The sequence below is a fragment of the Neodiprion lecontei genome, chromosome 1 (genome assembly GCF_021901455.1).
Source record: "Neodiprion lecontei isolate iyNeoLeco1 chromosome 1, iyNeoLeco1.1, whole genome shotgun sequence".
NCBI lineage: Eukaryota > Metazoa > Arthropoda > Insecta > Hymenoptera > Diprionidae > Neodiprion > Neodiprion lecontei.
Window position 1 is genome coordinate 325,413 of NC_060260.1, and position 14,632 is coordinate 340,044.

The 14,632-nt window shown below is 37.2% G+C and overlaps 1 protein-coding gene across 9 annotated transcripts in view; it reads right to left on the minus strand.

Moving 5' to 3' along the window:
* The window catches only part of LOC107220482 (protein lap4), a 36,034-nt gene extending 21,407 nt beyond the window's left edge, over positions 1-14,627 (minus strand). Inside the window, exons 1-21 of one of the 9 annotated variants that reach the window (XR_006903036.1) lie at positions 14,139-14,627; positions 13,844-13,961; positions 11,696-11,774; positions 11,467-11,556; positions 11,020-11,140; positions 10,618-10,910; positions 9,853-9,986; positions 9,639-9,750; positions 9,320-9,495; positions 9,022-9,182; positions 7,527-7,598; positions 6,387-6,497; positions 6,024-6,266; positions 5,634-5,867; positions 5,398-5,476; positions 4,326-4,490; positions 3,827-4,002; positions 3,457-3,594; positions 3,166-3,321; positions 2,992-3,072; positions 2,067-2,891 (exon numbers count right to left, since the gene is read on the minus strand). Coding sequence is in view for 8 of the 9 variants with exons in the window: in XM_046732683.1 (XP_046588639.1) it covers positions 2,067-2,891; positions 2,992-3,072; positions 3,166-3,321; positions 3,457-3,594; positions 3,827-4,002; positions 4,326-4,490; positions 5,398-5,476; positions 5,634-5,867; positions 6,024-6,266; positions 6,387-6,497; positions 7,527-7,598; positions 9,022-9,182; positions 9,320-9,495; positions 9,639-9,750; positions 9,853-9,986; positions 10,618-10,910; positions 11,020-11,140; positions 11,467-11,556; positions 11,696-11,774; positions 13,844-13,961; positions 14,139-14,300 (3,726 nt within the window). In the remaining variant the exon portion in view is untranslated. Of the gene's footprint in view, positions 1-2,066; positions 2,892-2,991; positions 3,073-3,165; positions 3,322-3,456; positions 3,595-3,826; positions 4,003-4,325; positions 4,491-5,397; positions 5,477-5,633; positions 5,868-6,023; positions 6,267-6,386; positions 6,498-7,526; positions 7,599-9,021; positions 9,183-9,319; positions 9,496-9,638; positions 9,751-9,852; positions 9,987-10,617; positions 10,911-11,019; positions 11,141-11,466; positions 11,557-11,695; positions 11,775-12,094; positions 12,114-13,843; positions 13,962-14,138 lie in introns of those variants that run through there. The other 8 variants (XM_046732683.1, XM_046732653.1, XM_046732690.1 and 5 more) reach the window with 8 other exon arrangements.
* Positions 14,628-14,632: the final 5 nt, after the last annotated feature.

The window sequence follows — 14,632 nt, forward strand, 5'->3', positions numbered from 1 at the left end:
TATTACCACATTATAAGGCCCCTGGTAGGTCTCGACAATTTCAACATACTTTATGTAACTGCACCTAGAACCATGTAAATCCATATGCCTCTATCGTACTGCGAGAATTGCTATCACCTCGTCAAATGTATGTAATTCTGGAGATCTCCTTGCGAGAAATTGAATTGGCCTTGCCTGTCTTACAGCATTTATCAATGACAGACATTGGGGTTTAATATCTGATATGCTTTTTACAGCAGTAGTTTCGTGTGAGTTTTCATTTTTGAACAAAATCTGATAATTCTTAGATAATACAATAACACTTACCTACTTTCATACCAGAATATAGGCCTCTAAGTTTCGATGGATTGAGCATCGACCCATACAATCATCAAAAATGATTTACAGTTAATGAAATATAATAATATCAATATATGAAATATTCTCTTTTCAATATCGTTCTACGGTCACATCAAAGGTCTAAATACAACCATTTCTACACAAGGTATCCGAATCTGTGGAATTATATCATAATTCTCACCTAGCTGGTGAAAAAGTGATGGACGCACAAATAATAATCCAATTTACAAGTATTGGTGCCCAATAATATTTTGCATAAGCATAGTAATTATGTCGAAAGTTAGAATACGTAGTTTGTTGACAAACTACTGTAACCATAATACTGTCGTTAAAGCTGATGGATTACGAAAATACGGAGTCTCTTACTTTACCCACCTCCCATATAACAAAGACGTGAGTGTGTGTTCGGTCGTTGTCACTTGCGATAGAGGGAGAAGGTCGTTAAGACATGCATCAAGCAAGGCTGTATTAGCAGGCCTTGGTACTAACAAAGTTTCACTGTTATTCCAATACTAAGTTTTACCAATATTATAGGTTGATTAATTTCTGACCAGTGTAGTGCTTGCCAAGTCTCTACACCTTGTGGGTATCGATACATTAATCTATTCTTGAAAGTAATCAACTCGTAAAACAGACACTTTCCATCCCCCTAAATAAAGATCTATGTAAAACTAAGTACACATTGAATAAAAGATAAAATTATTCAATGATGATTAAAAAATTACCAAGCCGTGTATGCCTGCTTTTTGCAGTAGTACATTTCTCAAAACAAGGCTTTCCTGGAATGTTCCTTTCTTCCCTACGGATATTTAATTCTTGAAATTGTTGCATAAAGAACTGGAAATTTGAAAACTATACAAATGAGATTGTATCACCTCAACTTACAAGACTAAAAAAATCGAACACTTATGCAGCTGTATTATTCATACCACAAGCACAAAAAGTTGCGAATCTGCGACACAATTATCAAAATTGAATGAGAACTAATTACGTTTCAATGAATTTTTTTTATCACGAATAAAATTAAAGGCTAATCCGTAACCAATTTAAAGCACAAAAAAACTATTATGCAGTGAGGTCTATGTAATTCTAATGTATGTCATCTATTTTTATGTAAAACACCATAGTAACATGCATGTGTTGGATTTTGTCATTAATCTTCCCAAAATTGTACAAATGAAGGTTTTGCATGCATTAACATGCTTGACAAAGGAGCCGGTGTAAAAGCTGAAGTCAATCTTCGTTACTATTGTGTATTGTATACCGCTGTAACATACGTGAAATCAGAAGTACCAAGTGTCATATCCTTTTGATCCCATCATCAATTTAATTAATATGTGATCATTCCTTAGTAACATGTAGGGGACCATTATTTGAAAAATTGATTCAATAAATATTGTAGAACGCTGACGATCACCAACTCTTAAAAATTGCTGCAAAAATTCCCACACTATCGCCGATCTTCCTAATATTTGCATTTTTTTCTTGACTTTCACAATTATATTAGTGTATTGAACTACTATGAACTACTATAAGTTTCATTTGCATATGAGAAATAGAACAAGAATTTATATCGTCAACGGTTTGTGTTAGACCGGCGTTAAAATCATATGAAGTGTGCCTTGCGGGATTGTGACTCATACAATTATATCATACACATAAGTAGTAAGTGCATCTGCTATGGAGATAATGTGAAAACTGCATGCTGTGAGCAAAGAGGCACATACCTCAATGATGACTGGGTGAACCAGCTCGTTGTCGGTGACTCTAGTGACCACTGTTTCAGTAAGGGTGCTCTTTGTGATGGTCTCGGTAACTTTGCCAATCGTGGTTGGCGCCGGGGGGAAGTTAATATCCCTTGGGAGATTATCGGGTTGCTTGATAGTCACTGTGACGACAGGGCCCTGGTGGGAGTCTGGTGAGGGCGAGGATGTCGGAGGTCGTAGGAAATGAGCAGGGATCATGGCCTGAAATTCCTCGTTGGTGATTGGCTTCGGTACCTGTATATCCTCCTGTGGTGAAGCCGGCCTTGATTCTCGCCCTACAGATGGCGCGGGAACAACAACGGATGCTGTTTGAGAAACGCTATGCCGCGGAGCTGGCTGTGGTTGTGGTTGTGGTTGTGACTGTGGGTGTGGCTGGTTTACGTTATTAGCGCCAGACAACATTGCTGGTGTGGAATTTCTGAGAGGATTCACAGTTTCGGTAATTCCATTGACTTTAGAAGCTCCGTTCACAACCTCAGCGTTGGTAGGAGGAGGCGTTTTAGATGTTGGGCTTTGCGTCAAGTTTTTATCCGCGTCCATAGAGCGGCGATACCCTGCATATCCCGGCCTATTCGCCATATAACTGTTGGCATTGTAAAGTCCCGTGTACGGGCGCGGTGTTCCGATGACTCGTGGAGATTTTTCTGACGGGGTCAACGGATTAGAAGGATTCGCCTGAGATAAGGGTATTTCGCGTTCAACTACTAGTCTAACGAATCTCTCCAGACCGGTAAGCATGCCTACAGCTTGTTCGTGCTTGGCACCAGTCATTTCGACTCCATTTATCTGCAAATTGAAATTTGTTCGTCAATTTCCACTCCACTTTATCATATATGGTTTCATTTTACGACTAAAAATAATTTGAAGAGATGAATTCAAATTTTACCGATATAACTTTGTCTCCAACCATCAATTTTCCATCCTTTTGTGCAACGCCTCCATCAGTAATTCTCGAGATGTATATTGCCTGCAAGAATCACCAGTGACATGTTAATGTTTAGCGAATTTAATCACGTTCCGACCAAGGCCTCGGAGTTTATGGATGCAATGTACGACTTACATCGGTATTATCTTTGAAAGGTGGAGAGCTTTTACCACCAGCAATACTAAATCCCAGACCATTTTGGTCCCGAATGAGCGTAGTGTGCACTAATACAGTCATCATAGGCTCGCTGCTTGCTCTGGCATTTGGAATTGGATCAGGTATTTTTTTTATCTGCAGAAAATTTCAAAAGATCATTGATATCCAAATGCTTGGCATAATGTTTTAAACCGCAACAACAAGTTTCACTTTACACGAAATCAATCAAGTTGAAATAAGAATAATCCATAACACGAGAGATAATTTTACCTTCGGAGTATCGTGAGGTGTAAATTGGTTCTCTCCATTTTCAAGATGATGCGAGAGAGTAGACGATACATAAGATGTTGCACTAGGGGCTCGGCTAGTGCTCAAACTTGAACACACCGAATCTTTCCTTATTGACGTCTATAACAACACAAGGAATTAATAAAATATTATGTGTAAATAGAAGGATATCAAGATCCAAATATGTGATTTATATTTCATGTCCAAAGACCTAAAATTATTCTCCCACTGACAGCTGAGATTTAACTCAGTCACTTCCGACAAATTACAAGCTGTCAATGAAGTAATCCACCCACATGTTTGTATGCACACTGCAGCAAGTCAATGTATTAAGCACACGCGAATTACATACTTGCTCTGATGATGGAATTATTCTGGTGACCTCTCTGAGAACAACTAACACAAGAACACGGCCACACGCTTTTAAAACTTCCACAGCATCATAGTGATCCACGTTAACGACTGACACTCCATTAACAGCAATTACTTTATCTCCCACTCGGAGTCCAGCTAGTTCTGCGGGTCCTCCTGTAATATAATTATCATTGGGTGCTGCATCATCGGGTAAATTTCCAAATACATAAATAATTAATAAACTGTAGAGTTAACAGAGTTCCAAAAAACAAGGTAATTTCACCGAGAAGATCTCGTGAAAGGGACCCTTACAATCTACCAGCGGTGACTCCATGCATTGCATCAAGCACTGCCAGTTGACTCCTGTTTGACTGTGACAGGTATGTTTCGCAAGGTCCTCTCAGTAGAAGGATACATTTCATTTTTTGGTACATTTGACTATGGTGTTAGAAAGTCTTGAAAGATGTGAGTTTAGTACAAATATGAATTAAGTTTACCCTCTGTTACTCGTGAAATAAAAATTCCTTCATCGTCCCCCTTGAACGGGGTCGATCCTATACCACCAGCTATGGATAGGCCAAGACCTCCCGTTGTTCTTTCTATGTGAATCTCATATTGTTCTTCACGCACTTCTATCGATGGCTCTGCATCTGATACTGTATCTGTAATAAGATCAATTCAGTAATTTTTGTGTGAGCCTAGCCCATAACACGTAGATTTCTATACTTCTAATCGTAAATTATCACATGTCACACAAATTTAAACCATAATAGGAATATTTCGTCAAATCAAGATTGTAAATGGAAACGCAAGGAAGTAAAATAATAATAGCGAGAATGAAAAAACTTTACTGCAGTATCAGTGATCAGATTTGATAATATTATCTATGTAAATTGTAAATGATATGATTCCTTAAGATTCTCTAAGAATTTTACAATCTAGAGGCCTATTGGGCCAAAAAAATAGACTATGCGAAAACTACTGGATCCACAGGAAATGTCTGACATTATAAATTGAGATGGTGCAAATAATTTTCCCGTGCATATGTAGAAAATTTTAATTACGTTTCTTCTTTTTCTTCAGTGTAAAAACTTTGTATCTTCGAGGCATATTAATGACTCGATAGTCCCAACTTTAAAACTTAACAACCACTCCCACAAATTAATAGCCAGAACCACTACACTATTGTCAGCGTTTCTTGCTAAATAGCCTACGCTCGTGCAGTGAAAGGAACGTAGTACGCTATTTTAAAGATGGATTAATCAGAGCTGATAAGGTTGTACACTGGCAGCTGATATGATATCACGCACCCCCCACCCATCATAAAAAAGGTGTACACAACACAGAATTATGTGAGTCCAAGATGAGATAACATTACGATTTCAGAGAAAGAGATAATTCACGAACATCTTGTCATGCCTCTTAGGATTAAGAAACGAACCCAAGAGTGCTGAAAGATATTCTCACTCACAAGACTATTGATACAGTTGTACAAATTGATATCTAAGAAAAAATTGTAAATAAAATTTCTATTAAATATGAAATATGCATGCATTATTCATAACATACCTGGACAGTGTTGGTCGTCTGTGGTGTCCATTGGAGGTAAGGGTGATACTGGAAGCTCATCACCTTTTTTCAATAATGCCTGATTGGACATACATTTATCTTTAGTAGTTGAATGACACTTTTAATGACCGAGCTGATGATTAATTCATTAATTAAGTAAAGGCAAGACTATGAATATCGATGGCCATACAAAATCTAACAGCTGACATCAAGTACCAAGCTGATGACGAGCTTACCTGTGCGATAATGGAAGCAACTTTGTCCTTATCGATTAACGTGTGAATTCGTTTATTTTTCAAATGATGGGGGGTATCTCGCCGATGCAGCCTGTTAGGTCTGCCTACTTCTCCCATACTTTCGTCGTTATTTGACCCTTCTGTTACTGAAAATTCAACGTGCCTTTGTACGTCTTCCTCGTCGGAATCGTCTTTAATTTTAGCATCGGGCAGCAGTCTCTCTATTTCTGCATCCTATACAATAGTTTAAAATAATTTAATGGCTGATTTTTTTGTATATTCAGATAATCTCTTTCTGACACAAATAAAGAAGTCCGTGATAATTTTGATGGACAAATTCTCGCTTCAAAGATAGTAGCAGTCGTAAGAATGTCGTTTATTGCCATTCACCTGCAAGGTATTCTGGTCGGAAAGCTGTTGGGGCGGGACAGGCGATTGTTCGTTTGGTATAGGAACATCGCGAATGTCATTCAACGCTTCCAAAGCGGACACACTGTGTCCGAACTTGTCGACTTCAACGAAATTCTGTAAAGGCTGATTTTCCTGTTCAGCAGTTATAAAATTTTCCAATTCTGTACCTTTTGTTTGTTCCTCTGATTCTATTTTATCCAAACCAAAAGTTTGGGAAACATCCTAGTTGACAGAGAAATGAAGAATATTGAATTGCTGGTATGAAAAAATTTGTGTTACACTATCAACGATAGGTATAATCAATTTGCTTGTTTGCATTGGGTGTCAAGTTTTCTGTACAACCTGCTCCTCAGTTGATCCTGAGCGGCTTTCATTTTTGCCTTTACCAAACAGCTTGTGAGCCTTAGCCTTCAATTCCTTAGGATGAGGCGTGTTCTGACGTACAAATGGTGTCTGAAAAAAAGAATACAACTTCATTATTATAAAAAATGTACAACGAACATTTGCGAAAGCACGTAACAATATATTATAGAAAAGCGATAGCTGAGCCTTCAAGTGTAGAAGAATATTGCCCAAATTACACCACCGGCATTTTATTGAAAAAAGACGGAAAAAAAAAAAAAACAAACATCACACGCAACAGACATCTCTGGGCTTTTCCATCGGGTGGACCTGATAGTTATAGTATGAAATGTATGTATATAAATGAAATACATGGTTCTTTTAGAGATTTGCCAGTCAGATATGGGATTTAGCGGAACATTTCATCATATCTTTTGTAATGTCATGTTTGTAAACAGATTGCACATGAGTTTCAAGTCTTTAGTTTTTATTTAGTATACGTATAATTAAACATGAAGTGTCATTGGAGCGCCAATTGTGTAACTCGAGAAACTATTCGAAAATCTTACTAGTTGCAAAGCTAACGAAACTTGTTAATAAACCATACTAAATGTTGTTCAAGTAATTCGAACAGTTGAATCTGCTTGTCAAAAGTTTCAAAACAATACATGAAGAGCCGTCATTTTGTGAAAAAGACAAGTGGAGTGCAACATATTATTAAAACTCTGAAAAGCGGTGTGATATAGGCAACCCTCCTCTAAGCGAAATGTGAATAAAAATGAGACCTATTCAAAATACAATGGGGCCTCGTTAGGAGGTATCCAACTTAAACACAACTGATCGCAGTGCGGACCCAACCTAGCGTTCTCCTTCTACCACAGGATGCCTCACTCATACCAAGAACAAGGTCCGCCCAAGCGAGTCGTCGAGGAGTGAGGGATTCTCTCTATAGCAGGTCCTCCTGGGACAGCGGTGTTACAACAAGGCCCGATTGTGATTAGATACAGAAATTTGAAAAAATGATAGATAGAAGTAAGAAATGATATTCGTATACAACACAGTTTTGAATAAAGTAGATATTTGCATGTGTTGATAATTCTGTGGGTACAGCAAATGTGTCAGACTATTTCTTCTGCTCACCGATAGTTCTTCAAGGTGAAAATATGTGAATTGTACCAGATGTAAGTGGTGATCACAAGTAATACATCGAGTCTATGAAATATCATATTTTGAATATTTTTGTAATATTTCGACGTATGTGAAAAGTATGAGTTTCTTTGCGTCAGGGTAAGAAATCACAGTTTACAGTTCCAGTGAATGTTGTACGTGTACGCAATCCCAATGCAGTGTAGAGTTACTGAAGAACAACTGCAGGAATTTGAATACAAATATAACCCTCTCTTGTAAGAACAACAGGATATTTGATAGCGAAAATACAATGATGAAAAAGACAAACAAGAATACGTTATTTTCTGTTTATTGAACTCGAATAATTTAGTTTCTAGTTTTAAGAAACACAAACTCCGATTAGGAAGTCAATCGAAGTATGAAGATGGAGTGAAAGTTAAAATTAAAGGCTTCCACTACGACTTGGAGAAAAACTGAACTTGTAATGATTTCTTCTTGATTATAGTAGTCTTTAATGATTCACTGTAGCATGGTTAATCAATTTCAACCACTTCAAAGCAGATAACGCATTAAGGTTCTGTTCAATCTTTAATACAAGAATAATGCTGTTTAAAATCGTTGCTTTGTCGCAATATTCATGAAACTTTAAGACGATATCTTTGTAAAAATTAATAATCATAATAATGATGATGGATAGTTGTAGAGTAAATTCTTTTTAGTTACAGAAAAGAGAAACAAAACATAGTTCAGCCCCTCCTCGAGCAATATTGCGATAATATAAGTAGTCGATAACACTAGAAGACATTTCTGAGAATTCTTTTATCAAAAGTAAAAAATTATGATTGAAAAAATTTGACAGTTGTTTATACGTATCGCCGATGATTACATTTACTCAGGCTGTAAGACTAGATATGTTGTTAAGTAAAATTTCAAATAATATAAGTGTTTCATTTGACATAAGTAACAGTTTTCAGATTCAGTCAAAGTTTAAATAATATATTTACTAGAGAATATATGCACATGTATATTATATTTGGTTCCACAGTATGCCAAGTGTATTAAAAAGATTGATGATAAAATCATAGATTTGCAGGCACTACAAATAATAGACAGTCCTCCTGTTTGACATTGCAGTTACGTTTATCAAATGAACAGACTGACCAAGTCGGAACACTATTCAATAAAGATAAACAATAAAAATTGTAAAAACATATTTAAAAAATTTAAACGGAAAACGTATGTCAAGATACAAAGTAACGTGTGCATAGTGATGTACCTTCACTTGGTATATAAAACTACAAAGTACGAAAAGAGAGAATATTCATCATAGATTTCTGCAAGTCGTTTAAAATGTAAAAAATAATTATTTGATCCCTTACATACCACAATACACTTCCCAGAGTCAGAGCATGCTATAAGAATCAGTCTGTTGTAGGCAAAAAATCACCTTCATAGCCTGAACTAAAAATGAAAAGGAAAAGGTAGGGTCAGCACGTGTTGAGCTCACCTCCTTGTCAGTCTCTGGTGCTTCGTCTGTAAACTTGACGGAATGTGTACGTGAAGCCTCCCTTTCTTGCCAACCCTCGTCATCGCTGCTTCCCACTTCTCTCATTTCTTCTCCTACAATCGTATCTCGGATCCCGGTCAACGTACTTAACCTTCCTCGATCTGAAAAAGTCATACATACTATGAGAGATTCGAAAAAAAATAATCACAACAAAAATTATTTCAAATGTAAGATACACCAAACATTCGATTGTAGAAATCATGAAAAATTTCTACTATAAGAATCCAAAATAACTTACCATGTTGATTTTCGGGATGATATTCAAGCTGTGGCAAAAGAAAACATGTGAGTACTTCCTGTTCCGTTTCGTCATCAATGTCTGTCTGGAATGTCAGCATTGGCTGAGCCTGGTTTTCACTTAACCAAACTGCTTTTAAGTTTAAATTGATCAACGAGTATGGCAAGTACTGCAATCTGAAAAATAATATTATAAGTAACTGATTGGTGATTTCAGCAGGAATCTACATTTTCGTCAAATTTTTCATAATTTACTACGTACTTCACAAAGTAAGTAGACGTTATGTTAAAAAATAACTGAAGAGGTTGAATGCTATTACCTGTTACCGGACACGTCCAAGACATGGAGAGCTGTACATTTACCGACTTCATTCGGAAGATATTGCAATTTATTATCACGCAAGGAGAGGACGCCCAACTTCAGTAAATTGCCTGTTATCAAAAAAGTGGTAATTTTTAAAATTTGAGCCAAAAAATATTGCAAATGTATCCCTTAAAGTATAAATATAAGAACCTTAAGTAGTATTTACTTACCAATTTCTGTAGGAAGAAACTGAAGGCTGTTTCGATCCACATTCAAATTATTTAGGTTTAGTAGGTTTCCAATAGACGGCGGCAACTCCAAGAGGAAATTTTCCGTTAAAATAAGCTCCTGGAGATTTTCACAACTGAAACAATTAGAAGTGGTTGTATAATTTTTGGTACATTGAACTCTTTTGCAAATATCAGGCGCAGGTATCCAGTAATGCTCAGGTCTGTGTAACATATATTTTATTGCATATATGATATTGTCAGAGTGGCTGCGGATGCCTATACCGTTGACTGGAGACTATTGAAGATGGTCACACGAATTGAGTCTTTTGGGGTTGTATGTTACATGAGTCCCGCTAATAAATAAGCCGCCGTATAGTTAACCAAGCTTTTCGTGGTGCCAAGTCTGTGTAGGCCCACACTCACCTGCAGAGTATTGGCCATGAAAATTTGGGCAAGAGTAACAGTCTTTGAATTCTTCAGTCAATGCCTATAGCTGTGCACTACTTTATGATCCCGAAAAAAAAGTCAATAATTTATCAACTTCTTGTATTCGTATGCAAGTCAAATTTGACCCCTCCAGTTTTAGTGACTTAGAAATAAGGCTAGCACCAGTGGCCTATATCCAATGTTAGGGGCACGTCGAGCCAACGCACTGAAACTAGGGAGGTCAGAATCGATACTAGGGTGTACAACACCAGCCCAAATGATAGCATGAACATCCCCGATGTGAGCATTGCGCTGATATCTAGCATCATATATCTTTACCTGCCAACGTTGTGGTTTAGAGCAGACAACCTATTTTGATCCACCTTTAGAATTGTCAGTTTCTTCAACTTGCCGAGCCCATCAGGCAGCTTTTCAATAACGTTCTGGGATAAGTGCAGGTCTGTGAGCGAAACAAGACCACCAATCTCTTCCGGAAGATCCTCCAACCTGTTCTCTGACACATCGAGGCAAGCTAATGTAGTCAACTCTCCAATTTGAGGTGGCAAGTGTTGCAGCTGATTGTGATCTAGCCACAACTCTTGCAACGCCGGCAATTTCCCTATGTGTACTGGCTGAAAAAAAGTTTTCATTTCAGTATATCCGTGATAAAACATCCCAGATCTCAAATAGTTTTCTTTCTCAATCGGTTTTATTTTAATTAAATAGTTGACAATTACTTACCAACTCTTCGATTTCATTGTCCCCGAGGTCCAATCGTTCAAGTTTCAATAACTGAGAAAGCGATTCTGGCAGTGACTTGAGTAAATTTTCTCTTAATTCCAAGGATTGCAGCGCTTCTAAACTGTATCAATATTATAATCATAATTAATTCCAGCCATTTAAAAATTGTATTTCCTATCATAAGGGTCAGGTCATAAAAAAATGTGACTCCAGAGTCCTATGACTATTTAATGATCATTGTAATCTTTGAATCTTCCGAACGTATTCGATTTTTCTCTCCGTTTTCTTTGACGTATCACTTTTATGAAAAGAAACTTATTCATCTCCATCTTTAACTCAAACGCTAACTTTACCATTGGAATACTTTTGCATTTGTACTATAGAAGGCATTTTATGCTTGTTTCGATTTGTGTGCAAATAATAAATTGATATTTCATATGAAGGTACCTTCCAAAATCTGATGGCAAGTTCGTTAGCGACATATCATTCAAACCCAAAACAGTCAGATTCCTCAGTTGCACAAACCCAGCTGGTAACCTGAAAAAGAAATACTTCATTATGTACAACAAGGTGAGGAGAATTTAATTTCTAAGTAAAAGAGTATTGTAAATACAGGCTTGACTTTTTTTCAAATCTTTTACTCCATTATAATCACTTAGTCATAAAGCACTCGTACTTAGGTATAGGATTGCTGCTAAAATCAGCCACCTGTAGAGCTCGCAAATTCTTGATGTTTTCAGGTATATCCGGTATATCTACAACAAAATAATGATCATGGTTTATAAAATAATTCACTTCGGAAGATGCACGTATAGGCGTTTTGTTGTATCTACTAGTATAGATTTTATGGTATGCTAGAAACAGTAACAATGTACAACAGTTAATTTCATTCTGGACTTTTATCGCAACTCAAGTTCCAAGACGTGATTTTCTTACTGTCAACAGTGAAAAACAAAAGTTAAATTAGTATATGCAAGAGAAAAACAAGGGTGTCATCTTTAATTGCTGTAGTCTTTAGAGATAGACATTAGTGTGCATAATATCAGTGCCACACTGTATCATAACTTCAACTCACTTTCTGTACATGCTTAAAGTTTTGATCGACCTAACTTTATCATGAATTTGCATTGTCAGTAATATAACTTTTCAATATAAATAAATAATTTGGCTCACAATACATGTGTGAAGTATGAGTGAATATTGCAGCTGATCGAGCACACAAGAATTCTTAGTATCGAGCAACAAATAATGACTCAACATTTTACTGTTATCAGTCGCCATTCTTTGAAGTTTACAGAGACAAGCTCATAACCTTTGACAAAGCTCGTTCTAAAAATTGTAATGAGCACCGTTCGTATTATATACTGTCCTTACTCATGATATATACAGTGGACATGTATATACGAACTAGAATCAGTTCAAATGGTAATTTAAACTAAATAACGAAAAATGGAATGGATAAAGCAATCATTCTCATTGATCTTTCCTGTCATCTTGCTGACATAAAACCCGAACTATCTAAGGAATGATTGATCTAATCTGGTGAAATAAAGGACTCTTTCGATTCAACCAGGTCAATAATAACTAAAAGTTTGTCTCTGGTGTAATATCAGAATGTGATTAAACAGTGTATGGTTAGGTTATCTTGGTTACAAAATGTTACTTCAGTTTTTTAGGCATTTCCCAGGTGTCCTTGACTTGGATCTACGATACATTCAGAAATAGGATGCTTAAGCCCACAGGACTTCTTCGAGTACAGCATATACATGGATACCTATGTACACGTGTACGTAAATACATATGCATAATAATGACAATCGCATTTGTAAGTACGCCGATTTACGAATGATCGGCATTTTCCTTGATAATGTATTACATTAGTTATTGAACCATTGTATTGGGTATTTTTGAATGAGTGTGTTGATATTTCGTAAATTCAAAATACAATTACGTGTATAAGGTATATAAAGTAGTAAGCGCTATTGAAAATGTTTCAAATAGCCCTTACACTATAGTAAAGTTAGTGAGAGAATGTAAAAAGTCGCACGCGATCGCGACTATATAGTAGTACGTATACGACGTATACATCTTACGGGGTAATTGAGGACAATTCCCGTCGACTTACGTGTGCAAGGTTTATAAGATAGTGAGCGCTATTCAAAATGTTTCAAGATAAATACGAGATGATCAAGATAAGTAGCCCTCACAGTATAGTAAAATAGGTGAGCGACGTAAAGCCGCCCGCGTACCGCGACTACGTAGTACGTACACGGCGTATAGTTCATGCATCTTACGGGTTCATTTGGGACAGTGTACGCAGGGTTACCCTCCATAGGACAGTGCCAGTCGACTTCCGACTCTCTCCTGTAATGGATGCTTACTGGTCATTGTCCCTCCCGCATGCCGCCCCTCCCGCCCCCGCGATACAAGGAATTCAATGCACAGTGCAAGACTCGATTCAATTTCGCGTTTGCTACAAGCATACGTATGGCGTTATGATACTTATGAGCAATGACATCATGGTATTCTTGAAGGAAAAAACGGTAAAATGGAAAACGATCGCGAGTTTTTAAGAATTACGAGACAGCGGCAGACCGACACATGGAGGAGCGGGGGGATTCGGATCTACCGGGAAAGCAGAAGAGGGGTGAAAGTAATGGAATTTTAGAACCAAACAATAAGCATTTTTTGACGAGCCACTGGTGTGGCATCAAAGGGGTACCGGAACAGTATTGAGCGTGACGTATACTATACTTTGGTTCATTTTGGTACCTATACCAACGGTTCGCCAAAAAATGCCTAATGCGACAAGCAAACACTTAACCATTTCTTGACACGTCCAGCTCCACGAGGTTTTCAAAATTTTGAATATCGGGCGGCAAGCGGTGTATTTCATTGTCACTTAGTCCTAATCGTCGAAGTCTTTGCAGACGAAAGAAATTCTGCAACAAATAACAACAGTGAAAAATGAGATTAATCTCCTGAAAACAATGTCGATTTTTTTCGACAAGTTTATGCATTGCTTTTTTTCACTAATTTGTTACTTTATTTTGATTTTCCGTTCAAAATTACATTCGATACTTTATTTTTGCAAGTAAATTGTTTTCATGCTCTCGTACCTTCGGCAAGTCACGTATGTGATTCGCGTCTAGAAGTAATTCTTCCAAACTACGTGAATAACGTAGAATATCCTCGGGAACACTAGGCAACGAGCAGTGACGCTTGTCAACGTATTCCACCTGCCTGTTACACCCTTTGAATATCGGTATACAACGAAACATGTTTTCTATCACGCACAGACAGCACCGAACATAATTAACAATTCACTCAGACACTACACCTATTTGTACATATTTCTAATGAAATAAATTATATAAAATGATGAGCACACCACACTTTCACGCCCTTTTCGGCTTCAAACACGGCTCGAGCCTTCAAGTCTGACGTCATCACGTCTCACCAAAACGACACGACAAACACGGCGCACAAGAAGTACCCCTCCCTTATTCAACCACGAACGTCACGGCGATAATAGATATTGAAAATAGACTCTTTGATAGTACCGCCATCTTTAGATGTATTTATTAACCTTAGTTAACCTCATTACGACGGG